The following is a 14,863-nucleotide window of genomic DNA, read 5'->3' as shown; positions in this document are numbered from 1 at the left end:
CCTCCCTAACCTACAATTATATTTTCAATCTCAACAAATTAGATGTGATTAAACAATGTAACTTAATAAATAGCCCAGATTCAAGTTTCACCCAAGTTGTTACAAAAAGAGATACAATGAATGGGATAAGCCCATCCCAGCCCCAGAATGATAAGAAACTTGCTTTGTTAAGGAGTCTGCTTTCCCATTTGTAAACAGATGATGCTCATGCTTACCGCTATGGTTGTTTGGAGGATGAAGTGACAGGAAGTGTGACTACCCTTTGCAAAGTCTCTACTGTACAAATACATGAAGGCCGAAGGACGAGAAAGCTGCCTTGGTGTTGGCGCTTCTCAACTAGGGCAAGCTAGAAGGTTTCAAACATGATTTTATGGATTTTCAGAGAGGAAGGAAGAGTGATAGAACATCAATGAGAGAGGAACATCACTGATCATCTGCCTCCCATATGCCTCCCCGCTTGGAGACTGTGCCCACAATCCGACTTTGTGCCCTGATGGGGAATCAAACCCGTGACCTTGATTCCTGGGTTGACACCCAACTGCTGAGCCATACCGGCCAGACAAGTTAGAAGGTTTTAGAGGTCAAAAAGCAGCACCCATTTTCTCCAAGGCATTCAAGTCCACAAAGGAGGCAATATAAATTTATAAGAATACTAGTGGCCCGGTGCATGAAATTCATGCACATTGAAAGGGAAAAGACCCAGACCAGGGTGGCCCCACCCCCATTGGGCGAGACCCAGACCCAGCCGGCCCCACCTCCGTCAAGCCCCACTGGCGGGGGACACAGTGTCACGTCCCTGGCCGGCGCCGGGTGGGGATACAGTGTCAAGTTCCCACCCACCCATGTGAACCTCGCTGCGCAAGCAGCCCTGCCCACCCGTGCCTGCTGCACATGCAGCCTCTTGCTGATTGGTCGTTACGGCGTGAGGGCGTCACAACCATCAGCATATTTGCTCTTTATTATACAGGAGACATTTTTCTGCCTTGGGACAAAAGCTATTTTATATTTTACTTTTAAAAAATTAAAAATTACTTACTACTCATTGCAAAAGTTAAAATGCAACAGAAGTAAATGAAGAAAAAGGCTTAGCTTTTTCCATTCCCCTATACCCGTTATTTTCATTTTAAGGGAAAATAAAACATAGCTCATAAGTATGTGTTGTTTTTTTTTCTTTTCTGAATTAGCTCTTGTGTAAGAAAGAAAGCTCCCTCATCACTGTCCTAAAGGCCTCCCGATCTCCAGGCTCTCCATCTCCTAACTTATCCTCCCAGTCATCAGAAGAGTTATATTTCTAAAATTCAAATTTGATCCTGGCACTCCCATCATTAAGCACCCCTAGTCCCTAAAGCCTCAACGCCACCAGCTACCCAATTTCATTTCCCATCTCTTTTCATGTCAATCTTCCGTGATATACCCCACTGTGACCTCTCCTCCTGCACCACCTCACCTTGTTCCCCCAGTCAGTGCCTACATCAAGCATGTCGAACTCGAGGCCCACGGACCACCGGCCTCCTTTATTTGGCCTGTGTTAGCCTTTGAGTTTGACATGCTTGGCATGCATATCCTGCAAGTCCCTCACACCTACGGGACAAAATTAACCACGCATTCTAGGCTTGCTGAACCTTAAACATCTGTCTACTCCGACACGGAATTCAGACTCCCACAGTTATTTACCCACACAGCTGCGTCTCCTCTCCCACAGGGGCTCTCTTAAGGCTACATCTGCTATTAATCTTGTTTCTCTAGTCTCTGGCATTGTTTTCGGCACCTACCTGGTGCTCATTAAGTGCTCGCTACATGGACTCTAACTTGCAAACGGCTTCTTCCCTAAATAAAAGAAGCTAGCGGTTATCGGAACTATTGATTGAGTGTCCATGTCCACTGAGTGGCCACTGTTCAGTAATATTCAAATTTCCCACCACCCACGTGCCCAGGTCCCTTCTCGTGGGCTCACCAAGGGCAGGTGGGGTAGGATCGACTACAGGACTGGATTGAGGTCGTTCCTGACATTGGCCCCAGAATTTTAGGGACACGAAGGGTTTAGCGCAGTACCTGATGGAGGCAAAGGGGAAGTGCTCGCGAGTCCAACTGCTCCACTTCACCTCGGATCAGTGAGAACAGAGACTGCAAAGCGAGCGCCGGGGCTTCCGGTTGGTCGTGAGCGTTTCCTTCGGCGGACTCCTCCTCACCGTCAGCACGGGTGGCTGCACTCCGCACCTCTTCTCGCAGTAACGGTGCGGCATCTCCCGAGGAACGTCCTTGAGGAAGTAAATAAAGTACCTATGTTAGGGTAAGGGATTTTTAACTTTTAAAAAGTAAAATGTAAAATAGCTTATGGCGGAACGCCTTAAAACAATGATGCCTGCTCAGGATACAGTTTTCAAATAAAACTAAGTACGTGAAAACCCTCAGAAAACAGTGACTGGCCTGATTAAGATTGTGCTGACATCTGACTGCTTCTGTCAGCACACACATAAACCATTTCTGCAGAATTATAATCAAAAGTATAAATAAACATAGATTTAAACAGGAGTATGAAGGTTGAAACCTGACCAAAAACTTGATTCTCCCAAAGAAAAAAAAATGGAATAACTGTGTGTAATTTGAAGTCCTAGCTGGCCCCAAATAAAACAGAACTGAACAGGAAGATAAATGTGTTTATCATATGAGATTGCTGGCTAAAGGGTTAAGCTTTCCTCTTCAAACTCTGGCCTGGTAACTTTGGAACTACTTCTGGATCCCAGAAGAGGAGTAGCAATTCAGATGCCAGAGCCAGTGGCCACAGAAACATTTTTCCTGGTAAAAAGAAGTTAAGTAATACAAACTTCTAAAAATAAAAACATCGCCAGTAAATTAAATGCTTGGCCCACAGCTCCTGAAAGGATGCACAAAATTTTAAAAATGTAATCAGTACACATTATAATGTCGACCTTCACTAAATTCCCAGTCTCACTTTTAATTTTCATATTCAAATTGAGAGACTGCCTGACTGTCCAGACCTTCAGCTGGTCTGCCTCGTACAGGATCTTTCCCAGAAATTTAGTGCGTTCAGGCCGACTGAGGGTGCCAGCCCCAGCCCTCTAGATTATGTCCAGAACCCTGTCTTCTACTGCCTTCTGTTTTTTGTGGTTATTAATCTTCACCGGAGGATATCTTTCCACTGATTTTTAGAGAGAGAGGAAGTGAGAGGGAGAGACAAAGAGAGAGAGAAACATGGATGTGAGAGAGACATATCGGTTGGTTGCCTCCCGCATATGCCCCGACCAGGGCCAGGGATCGAGCCTGCAACCAAGGTCCATGCCCTTGACCGGAATGGAACCTGGGACCCTTCAGTCCACAGGCCGAGGCTCTATCCACTGAGCCAAATCGGCTAGGGTTTCTACTGCCTTCTAAATGAACCCACGGTTGTGACCAGACCGATCGATTCCTCATCTCCCTAATACAGCACTTAGAGCACTTAGAGTTTCCATCAGCTGGAACCTTTTCCTCTCATCCACGCCTACTTATGTTCTCCCCTCACAAAATCGATGCATTGCCCTATAACGGGAGTCTGAAGTAAACTCATTTCCTTCTGAGTCCTCTCTCTGGCCCTATATGACACGGGGCTGCATTACAGTAACTGGTGTACGGCCTCATCTTTATCGGGTCACAACTCCTGCAGCACAGGATTAGTTATGAACCACATTATCCCCCTTGTATCCAGCAGTGGCTCGGCACTAAAATTCCAAGTAATGTGCTTTTGCAAAAACGAAATTATCTGTAGTGATTTCTTATATTGTTGTAACTTCTCTTTTATAAATTTTATGTCACTTGGCTTCTGGAAGTCCAGGTGCAGTGATGGCCTGCCATTTTGCAGGGACAGTATTCATGAATACTTGAGTGATTCTTCTGCTTGCTATTTTTTAAACCACAATGGTTGTTACAAGAAGTTTTCCACAGAAAACTACAAGGATATTAAGAGAACTACTGTTTTATTTCCCTCTTCCCTTGCCATATAACTACGTCTAAAATATTTAATCTCACATAGACTGTAATAAGGCTAGCCTGCTATATTCTACACTTCTCTTAAGTTCTCAATACTACTTCATGTTTCTTCTTTGAAAAAATGTTGAAATTTTATAATACTCATATTCAGTAAAATGGAGTTAAAGAATATTACTAAAGAAAGATAGTATTTTCCAAGTTTTAAAAAAAGGAACAGTGAATAACATAAACTGATGAACAAAAACAGATTCAGAGACAGAGAAAAATCGATCAGAATGTCAAACCTCAGAGGGAAGGTAGGGGAGGATGGGGGTAAAGGGGAGAGATCAACCAAAGGACTTATATGCATGCATATAAGCCTAATCAATGGACACAGACAACAGGGGGGTAAGGGCATGAATGGGGGGTTGGGGGGTAATGGGAGAATAAGGACACATATGTAATACCATAATCAATAAAGAAATAAAAAAAAGGAACAGAATTTATGAGTACCTTATCTAAAGGAGGTAAAAAAAAGGGTTCTGAATAATGGAAATGAATGATCTCAGTTATTTAGACAGTATCCTATATAATAAAAGCCTAGGTGGTGTCACGCCCTCATGTGATGCCCTCGCGCGACGTCATCACAAGGTGGCCACCACAAGATGGCCACCATCACAAGGTGGCCACCACAAAATGGCTGGCAGGGGAGGGCAGTTGGGGGCGAGATCAGGCTGGCAGGGGAGGGCAGTTGGTTGGGGGCCATCAGGCCGGCAGGGGAGGGCAGTTGGGGGTGAGATCAGGCTGGCAGGGGAGGGCAGTTGGGTTGGGGGCCATCAGGCCGGCAGGGGAGGGCAGTTGGGTGTGATCGGGCCGGCAGGGGAGGGCAGTTGGGGGTGATCAGGCCATCAGGGGAGCAGTTAGGGGGTGATCAGGCTGGCAGGCAGAAGCGCTTAGGGGCAATCAGGCAGGCAGGCAGGCAGGTGAACGCTTAGGAGCCAGCAGTCCTGGATTGTGAGAGGGATGTCCGACTGTCAGTTTAGGTCTGATCCCACAGGGCAGTCAGACATCCCCCAAGGGGTCCCAGATTGGAGAGGGTGCAGGCCGGGATGAGAGACACTCCCTCTTGTGCACAAATTTCATGCACCGGGCCTCTAGTCTCTCTATATAAAAGCCTATATTTTACCCTTTGTTCTCCCTGCGTGATCTACAATAATAATCTGCTTCGTGTTGATATTTACTGCTGTGTTGCTGACAATTACCTGAAAGAGAAGTTGGGGTGCTTCACTGGGCTGGAAAAAGTTTAGCTAAATCAGAAAGCAGGTCTAATTAAGCAAGTTTGTTCTATATCTATAAAAGGCTAAGTTGACTCGTGCATGCGCGATATACAAAGCTCTCGCTGGTGCCAATTGCACGCGTGTGTTTCCATCTGTTATTGTCAATCGTGAATTTGGTTGACACTTCTATTATAAAGAAAGGGAAAATAGTGATATTAAAATTTTTCTTCTAATTATTTTCTTTTTTTTTTTATTTTATTTTATTTTTATTTTTAAATTTCTTTATTGATTAAGGTGTCACATATTTGTCCTCATCCCCCCATTCCCATCCCCCCCCTCCCCACGCATGCCCCAACTCCCTGTTGAACTTAACCGTTGGATAGGATCATATGCATGCATACAAGTCCTTTGGTTGAACTCTCCCCCTCCCCCCACCCTCCCCTATCCTCCCTCTGAGGCCCGATAGTCCGATCGATGCCTCCTTGCTTCTGGTTCTGTTCTTGTTCCTCAGTCTATGTTGTTCATCATTTCCCCTAGATGAGCGAGATCATATGTCACTAGATATATACTTATGAGAACTGAATGTGAGACAAGCAATAATAGTTATGCTGACAGGCAAATGAATCAGTCTGTAGTGAGTTTCTTTCTGGACCAACAGTTCTTTTGAGACCCAATTTCAATGTCCACCAGTTCCTTATGTGTACATGTCAGCACTGACCCCTCAGCTCTGGATGGTGGACAAATGGTGGTAACGGAGGTCCGACTCCCTCTGGTTTGGTCTCGGCCGGACCCAGGGGCACGGCTTCACCCGGACTAAGGGGCACGTGGCCTCACCCGGATCTAGGGACACATGGTCTCACCCGGACCCAGGGACGATTGGCCTCTCCCAGACCCAGGGGCACGTGGCCTCACCCGGGCCTAGGTGCACGAGGCCTCACCCGGATCCAGGGACACATGGTCTCACCCAGACCCAGGGACACTTGGCCACTCCCAGACCCAGGGGCACATGGCCTCACCCGGGCCTAGGTGCACGAGGCCTCACCCGGATCCAGGGACACATGGTCTCACCCGGACCCAGGGACGCTTGGCCTCTCCCAGACCCAGGGGCACGTGGCCTCACCCGGGCCTAGGTGCACGAGGCCCCACCCGGATCCAGGGACACACGGTCTCGCCCGGACCCATGGGCGCGTGGCCTCTCCCAGACCCAGGGGCACGTGGCCTCACCCGGGCCTAGGCGCACGAGGCCTCACCCGGATCCAGGGACACATGGTCTCACCCGGACCCAGGGACGCCTGGCCTCCCCCAGACCTAGGGGCACGTGGCCTCACCGGGCCTAGGTGCACGAGGCCTCACCCGGATCCAGGGACACACGGTCTCACCCGGACCCAGGGGCGCGTGGCCTCTCCCAGACCCAGGGGCACGTGGCCTCACCCGGGCCTAGGCGCACGAGGCCTCACCCGGATCCAGGGACACACGGTCTCACCCGGACCCAGGGACGCCTGGCCTCCCCCAGACCCAGGGGCACGCGGCCCCACCCGGGCCTAGGTGCACGAGGCCCCACCCGGATCCAGGGACACATGGTCTCGCCCGGACCTAGGGGTGCGTGGCCTCTCTCAGACCCAGGGGCACGTGGCCTCACCTGGACCTACGTGCACGAAGCCACCCGGACCCAGGGGCGCGTTACCTCTCTCAGACCCCTGGTCGCGTGGTCTCACCCGGATCCAGGGGCGCACGGCCTCACCCGGACTCGGGACCCAGCCTTACCCGGATCCAGGGGCCCACGGCCTCACCCGGACCCAGGGTTCAGCTTCACCCGGACCCAGGGGGACGTTACCTCTCTCAGACCCCTGGTCGCGTGGTCTCACCCGGATCCAGGGGCGCACGGCCTCACCCGGACTCGGGACCCAGCCTTACCCGGATCCAGGGGCCCACGGCCTCACCCGAACCCAGGGTTCAGATTCGCCCGGACCCAGGGGCACATGGCCTCACCCGAACCCGGAATCCAGCTTCACCTGGACCCAGGGGCGCGTGGCCTCACCCAAACCCAGGGGCATGAGGCCTCACCTAGACCCAGAGGTGTGTGACCACATCTGAGCCCAGAGGCTCGCAGGCTCGCCTGGACTCGGGTCTCAGCGGGGTTTCGTCTTCTTGATCCCAATTCCTGTTGGTCAATTCCCTCTCAGCAATTCCTTCGGTCATTTTCTCAGAGCTCCAGGGCGGCTGCCGCAGAACTCGTTGGGCGGCGGGCTCGGCAAGGCTCCGGTGTGCCCGGTGCACGGCGGTGGGCTGGTCCGGTGTCGCTGCGTCGGCCCTTGGGTCTGCAACGGTGGCCGGTTGCTGAGCGTGCGCACCTGGCCACTTCGGGGCATTGAGATTCTTGAAGGACTCGGAGGTCAGCAAGCACGGAGTCTCCCACCCCATGTCTCCCAGGGGCTCGTCTGTCCATGCTCGGCAGCGAGTGGAGCCGTCCCCTCAGCCGGAGACCGCCGGGGGAACTGCGCCGAGCACGTTCCAGGCCGCCATTGTGTCGCCTGAGCCATAGTTCTTAAAGTGTGGACTTTGGGTCACCGGCATCAGCATCATCCTGCGTAGCCCTCTCTTTTATTCTAGTTGTAGAGCATCTGCTCAGCCAGCCCCCCGGTCTTTCTGGCTGGTGTCTGCTCTGCTCTCCCGTCGTAGTCTCAATATTGTTGTGGTAGGCAACGATCAGGCTGCCGCCCTATGTCTCCATCTTGGTCCTCCTTTGTACAGTTAAGTCTTGATTGTTGTTGGTGTCACTGGGAGGAATTGTCCTCCAGGCCAATTGGCCGTGAGGACCCTCTTTGTCTATATAGGAAGAGTTGCTGTGCAGGAGACATGTTTGTGGGCCGGGTCTTGATGCAGCAATGCCTTGGCACTCACTGAGTCTGCCTCTAGAATGCCTCCCTTATGCAAGTGATTGAAATCTGGTGTCATCTCACACCAACCACTAGATGCCCTCGTTTCTGGGTCTCCAATGTAGTGTGGGTCAGCCACTACCTGAGGCACTCAGCAGGAAAAAGCTTCTGCTCAGCTTGGCTAGGGCGGAGCTACAGGGTGGAGCCTACAACCTTGGCTTCCTGTCAGCCCCGCCCTATGAGGCTCCTGCATCTGTGTCCCTCTGTATTCCTTGCAAACACCTCTGAGAGAAACGCGCCCTGGAGTTTCGCCTACTGCCAAACAGTCCAGTCCCTCCCCTAATGAATCTGGACTCCCAGATTCTCGCCTGGAACTGGGTTTCAGTGTAGTTGGAACTGGGTCTCAGCGCAGTCTGGCGTCCCTGTCTCCTTCCCAGCAGGGCCACCCAGTGGCGCAGGCAAAAGTCCGTCCTCTGTGCACCTTCCAGTGCGCGCGTCTGGAGCCGCCGCTTCTCTGTGCCTCCGCCACCACAGCCCAAATTCATTCCCCCAGCGTGCGCCTGGCTTCCCAGGGTTTCGCCCGGAACTGGGGTTCAGTGCAGTCGGAACTGGGGTTAAGCATGGTCCTGAGCTTATGTCTCCTTCCCGCTAGGGCAGTTCAGTGGCGCAGGCAACAGTCCGTCCTTTGCGCCCCTTCCCGTGCGTGCCTCTGGAACTCTGCCTTCCCCCGCTCCTCTGTGCCTGCGCCCCACAGCCCAGATTCATTCCCCCAGCCTGCGCCTGGCTTCCCAGGGTTTCGCCCGGAACTGGCGCTCAGTGCAGTCGGAGCCGGCGCTTAGCGCACTCCGGAGCCTTTATCTCCTTCCTGCCAGTGAACGCCGGCCAGGCCGTCAGCCTCCCCTTCCTCTCCGGCTCCATCCTCCCCGCAGGCGCGCGTGCTCGTGTCTCCGCCCGTTTCTCCATACCTCAGGCTTTTACGGCTCCCCCGATTGTCCCCGTGGCCTTCTCCTTCCCCCCAGCTGTGGGCATTTCAGTCCGCCAGCTCTCCTGTGGTTCTGGACGTTGTCCGTTCTGACCTCTAGTTGTGCCTTTGAAATTGTTGTGCCCGGCTGCAGGTTAGGTGTTTCACCTATGCCGCCATCTTGGTTTTTCTCTTCTAATTACTTTCAATGTGCACAAATCTGTGCTCTGAACACTAGTAGATTCATAATGGTCATGTTTCCTGCTAAATCTATTTTGTCTCTAAGTTATTTTAATAATTAATGTTGCACATAAGTACAATTTATAAATAAGCAATGTATTAGTGAATGAAATTATGTAGTGCCCGTCCAGAGTGGCTCAGTGGTATGAACCAGGAGGTCACAGTTTGATTCCCAGTCAGTGCACATGCCTGGGTTGTGGACTCCATCCCCAGTAGGGGGTGTGCCGGAGGCAGCAGATCAATGATTCTCTCTCATCACTGATGTTTCTATCTCTCTCTCCCTCTCCCTTCCTCTCTGAAATCAATAAAAATATAAAATTATGTAGCAACAAAAGAAATTTAAGAAGAATAACCGACAGAAATCTGAGGATTCCAAGAGCAAAAGAGGCTAATGTGGACAATTAGGAAGAACATAAGACTTTAACCATTAAGTGTAGGGAGGGGATGGAAAATATGAGCTAAGCTCAGATGGGTCATTCCAGATGGGTTAACAGGTCAGGGAAACTTGCAAGACTCAGACCACTGAAGAACTACTTATCAGGACTAGACGATCATGAGCGTCAGAGATGACTTAAGTAAAATCACCCTATCTCTTGAGATAACATTACTTGCTGGTACAGAGTAGGGTAGATCAAACAGCACTGGACTTGGAGTGAGAGACTTCAGTTCTGTTACTATTTTCTAAGTGACCTTGGAGTAGTATTCTCTACTAGTGTCCCGGTGCACAGATTCTCACACACTGAAAGGAAATTAATTAGAAGAAATATTTTAATATCGTTATTCACGTCTTGCTAATAAAAAGAAAATAGGATTCTTACTGAGTCTCCTATCTACCTACTCCAGGACTTCTGTGAGGATCAAATGAGATGAGGCATGGGAAAATGCTTCACAAACATTTGGTTAAACTGTGAAATGTTTGCACCTGGCTATAAAGCAAGTCAGGTTCCTGGGCTGAAGAAACTCCAAGGATGCTAGTTGCTAGGGAGAGGAAGCTCGGCGTTGCTATGTGACGTCATTAACGGCGCCCACAGTGACTGTTTCTGGGCTGGGCTGGGCCGGGCTGGGGGCCACATTTTGCGCCATGGGGTCTTGGCAGCATCGGCTGCGATTTGGTGGGGTGTCACTCGGGTGGTGGTGGGGCCTGTGTCCCCACTTGAGGGAAGCCGAGTGTTGGTTTGTCGGCACCAGGTCTGTGGTGCCATTTATTTTTGAGTGGCCAGTGTGCAACATGGCAGCTCCTGTGTTGAGCGTCTGCCCCCTGGTGGTCAGTGCGCGTCATAGCTACTAGTCGGATGGTCAGACGGACACTTAGGCTTTTATATATATAAATAGTATAGCTTCCTAATCTGTAAGATAAAGTGATTGCCTAGATGAGATCTCAGGCCCCTCCCAGATCTGACCATCTCAAACACTCAAAATCTCCATAGTGATTCCGGTATTTAAGAAATGCAGACAGATGACCCGCATGGCCCCAACCTCCAGGAGAGCTCTGACAGAGTCTGGCCCCTGGCCTTACTCAGGGCCAGGCCAAGCCCTGCAGCATCCAGGCCAGCGATCATGGCCCCATGCTCCAAGCTCACTCCAGCTCCAGGCTGACCCTCACGGACCAATCCATCAGGCCCACCCCAGTGGTCGCCAAAACCTGGTTGGCCATCAAGGACCCAGGATCCAGGCTCTCCCACACACACCCAAGTCCCAATGTAGGATCAGGCACTGGGCCTGCCCCAACAGACCCAGGCGTCAGGCTGGCCACTGTGGACCAAAGTACCAAGCCTGCCCACCTACGGACCCAGGCACCAGACTTGCCATCTAAGGAGCCTAGCACCAAGCCAGCCCACGCACGCTACCCCTGGCCCACCCGGAATCTCTGGGCAGGCTGACTGGTGAAAGGCTTTCTCTGCCGAAGCCATTCCGTACACACTGCTTCTTTAAATGTGCAGACACCAGTGCAAGGCCACAAACAGTAAGGCTGTGGAGATTAAATATGATATTCCATAGAAAACAGGTATCACAGTGGCTGGTATACAGAAAGTGCCCAATAAATGCGCAGGAACCTCTGTTTTAAAACTCAGTAAGCTATAATCAACTTAGCTCTCTGTGTCCTTATAATTGAGTTTGAAACTCTTATCAACTTTTTATGATGATTCTTCAAAACACAACATAAAAGTTAACCACTTCAATCATTTGGAAGTGCGCAATTCACGATGCTGTGCAGTCCTCACCACTATCCATTTCCAGACTCTCACTCCAAACAGAAACTCTGTACCCACTGAGCACTCACTCCCATTCCTCTCCTCTTCCAGCGCGATGTTACGTTACTGCATTGACTCAGCAATTCCATTACATACACAGAACAGGTATATCTTTAGGTATACACACAGTCAAACAGATACACATATGCCACTATTCACATGTAGCCAAAAGGTGGAAACAACCTGAATGTCCATTAACAGATGACTGGGCACGCAGAAGGTGGCATGTTCATACAATGGAATGCATGCTGCAACACGGATGGTCCTGAAGGCATTACGCTAAGTGAAAAAGCCAGTCGCCAAAGAATGACTCTCATATGCTTCCACTTACATGAAAGATCTAGAGCAGGCACAGTCACAGCGATGGAAAATAGAACAGAGGTTACTGGGTGCAAGTTAAGTTATTGCTTAATGCTGACAGAGTCTGTTTATGGTTATAAGAATTCTGGAAATAGATAGTGGTGATGGTTATATAACATGTAATTAATACCACTGAACTGGACACTTAAACTGGCAAATTTATGTATATATTTTACTGCAATAATAATCAGAACAAAACGCCTTTCTGTCGGTGATTTCAGGTTATGATTCCTTGAGCCCCGGCATCCTGAATTCCTCAGTCCCTCTTCCTCCCTCATGCGGATGCACAGCTTGCCCATACTTTGGAGGAGGGAGCAGAAATAAATGTTGATACGTGGTTCATGTAGTTCCTCTGCGGCTTACTCATCTGTCCCCCACATGTCACCACCTAAGCTCCTACTTAGTCTCATGGAAATAGAGGAGTGCTCACCATTTAAATATCTGTAATCCTTGGCTAAACGCATTTAAGTGGCTAAAAGGAAGTATTCCCTCCTTTCCCTGAATTAGTATTATGAGTGAGATAAATCTGAAAATTAGCCAACTTCCTTGGGACCTGACTTGGGGTCAAAGGGCATCTTATGTAATCATAACCACCACTGCTCCACGTGGCACCTGTGCCACGCTGTCCTCCTGTGCCCTCGGGCGGTGGCCTCAGCCCTCAGCCCTCAGCGCAGCAGCACAGGCCTGTGGTTAGAGCGCCGGCTGCAGGCAAACGGCCCTGTGACCTACGGAAAGTGACCTGCCGGCTCTCAGCCTGGCTCCTCATAAATTCATGGCTGGGCATTAAGCGTTGTAATAGACACGACACACCCGTCCGTAAGCCGACCTCAGTAATGAAGGACTCTGCCTCCAGCCACACTGTCTTGAACTCAAAGACCATTATTCATTTTCTCCTCTCATATGAAAGGCTCACTTAGTTGGGACACACTAAGTCTGAGTATCCTATACTCAATATTTAGATTGTGTGAACACACAGTGCATCTGAGAAAGCACTTCTAGGATATGCTACAGGCTCTTTTCAATTCATATCAAAGGCACAATTAGTACATATTGATATTGCTGGGATTTAGACTCTACATTTTATAAAATACTAGTGGCCCAGTGCACGAAATTCATGCAGTCGGGGCAGAGGGGTGTCCCCCAGCCTGGCCTGCACCCTGTCACAGTGAGGGAGCCCTGTGTGATCCATCGCCCCAAAGAGGTAGGCCCCGCCCACCCATCCGGGGCTCCTTGATGGAATGCCCCAAAGAGGTTGGCCGAAGCCGGGGGAGGCCTGTGGACCCCTGGGGCCGGCCGTGGTGAAGGCCTGTGGACTCCCGGCGCAGGCACACAGAGGCTTCTCTGCCGCGGCCCCACCCCTGTCCCCGACGCTGCAAGTCCCCGCCAACCCACGCCTGCTGCGCATGCAGCCTGCTGATCGATTGTTACTATAGCAGCGTCCCCACCAATTTGCATATTACCCTATTATTAGTATAGATGCTAAGCAGCACCAATGTTTGCATTCCTTAAGTTTCTTCTTAAGAGTTTGATTAGGCATTTTACAGTTTAATATGTTTTATTAAATTTTAAAAATATGCAAGGGATTTCCCTAAGCATGCAATTAATTCTGCTAATTTTTAAACTCCTTATCCAGGTCTATGATACTCAAGTATCAAAGTTTCAAAGGCAACTACTACATGGTTTCCCACTAGTTGTTCATGAACAGCTTTGCTAATATCGAAATGGCTACATTTTTTTTCCCCAGTTCATTCCAAGCACACTGAATTCATCAGCTATCACATGAAAAATATTCCTTGGTTCTCCAGGATAAATAAAATTCTCAAATTTTATGTGACTTTATATAAATTACTAGAAGCCCAGTACATGAAATTCGTGCACGGGGGTGTGTGTCCCTAAGCCCAGCCTGCACCCTCTCCAATATGGGACCCCTCGAGGGATATCCAACTGCCCGTTTAGGCCCGATCCCGGTAGGACATCCCTCTCACAATCCAGGACTGCTGGCTCCCAACTGCTCACCTATCTGCCTGCCTGATTGCCCCTAACTGCTTCTGCCTGCCAGCCTGATCACCCCCTAACCACTCCCCTGCCAGCCTGATTGATGCCTAACTGCTCCCCTTGCCAGCCTGATTGCCCCTAACTGCACTCCCCTGCAGGCCTGGTCACCCCTAACTGTCCTCCCCTACAGGCCTGGTCCGGCCCTCCCCCCCCCCCGCAACTGCGCTCCCCTGCTGGCCATCTTGTGGTGGCCATATTGTGTCCACATGGGGCAGCCATCTTTGACCACATGGGGGCAGCCATCTTGTGTGTTGGAGTGATGATCAATTTGCATATTACTCTTTTATTAGATAGGATATGATCTTCTTGTAAGTCTGATATTGTAAAAATTTGTTTCTCTAACAAATATAAAGGCACATATTTAAGGCCAGATAAAAGGTTCTATGGTCAAAGCCAGACATGTAAAATGCAAATGTGCCTTGAGGATCCATGCCAGTTAACATGCCAGTTGGCATGATGAGGAAGGCACTGAACACGTTTTTAGGAATACACACCAGGGGAGAGAGGGGCAGGGATAGGTGAATCTCGAAAGAGAGTGTTACTAAGATCCCAGAAGAAACACACTGACAAAAGAGGTGAGATGGATTTAGAGTCAAATGAAACAAATGTCTTAATTTTGCTGAATGCTGCTCCTACTCATGCCTCTTAAAACTCACCGGTGACACAGACAAAGACAGTTGCCAGTTAGAAGCACCTGTTTCACGCTGGGGACTTTACAGGTGCTTCCCATTCAGGATTGCTCACTTTACGGACAAGACAGGTCGGATCAGCCCTGCCACAGGTAAGGAGGGAGGCTCAGGGGACGGAGGTACTGCTTTTCTAGGGTCACATAGGAACAGGCAGAGCCAACATTCAAGACCAAAGTCTTTGTTCTCACGA

At 50.1% G+C, this 14,863-nt stretch overlaps 1 protein-coding gene across 1 annotated transcript in view; it reads right to left on the bottom strand.

Annotated features, from left to right (window-relative positions):
- The window catches only part of CNST (consortin, connexin sorting protein), an 89,275-nt gene that overhangs the window by 36,066 nt on the left and 38,346 nt on the right, over nt 1-14,863 (bottom strand). The window contains exon 3 of the mRNA XM_054712979.1: nt 2,053-2,258. Within this exon, the coding sequence (XP_054568954.1) occupies nt 2,053-2,258 (206 nt within the window). The remainder of the gene's footprint in view (nt 1-2,052; nt 2,259-14,863) is intronic.

Source organism: Eptesicus fuscus, chromosome 24 (genome assembly GCF_027574615.1).
Source record: "Eptesicus fuscus isolate TK198812 chromosome 24, DD_ASM_mEF_20220401, whole genome shotgun sequence".
NCBI lineage: Eukaryota > Metazoa > Chordata > Mammalia > Chiroptera > Vespertilionidae > Eptesicus > Eptesicus fuscus.
This window is presented reverse-complemented; position numbering and strand designations above follow the sequence as displayed.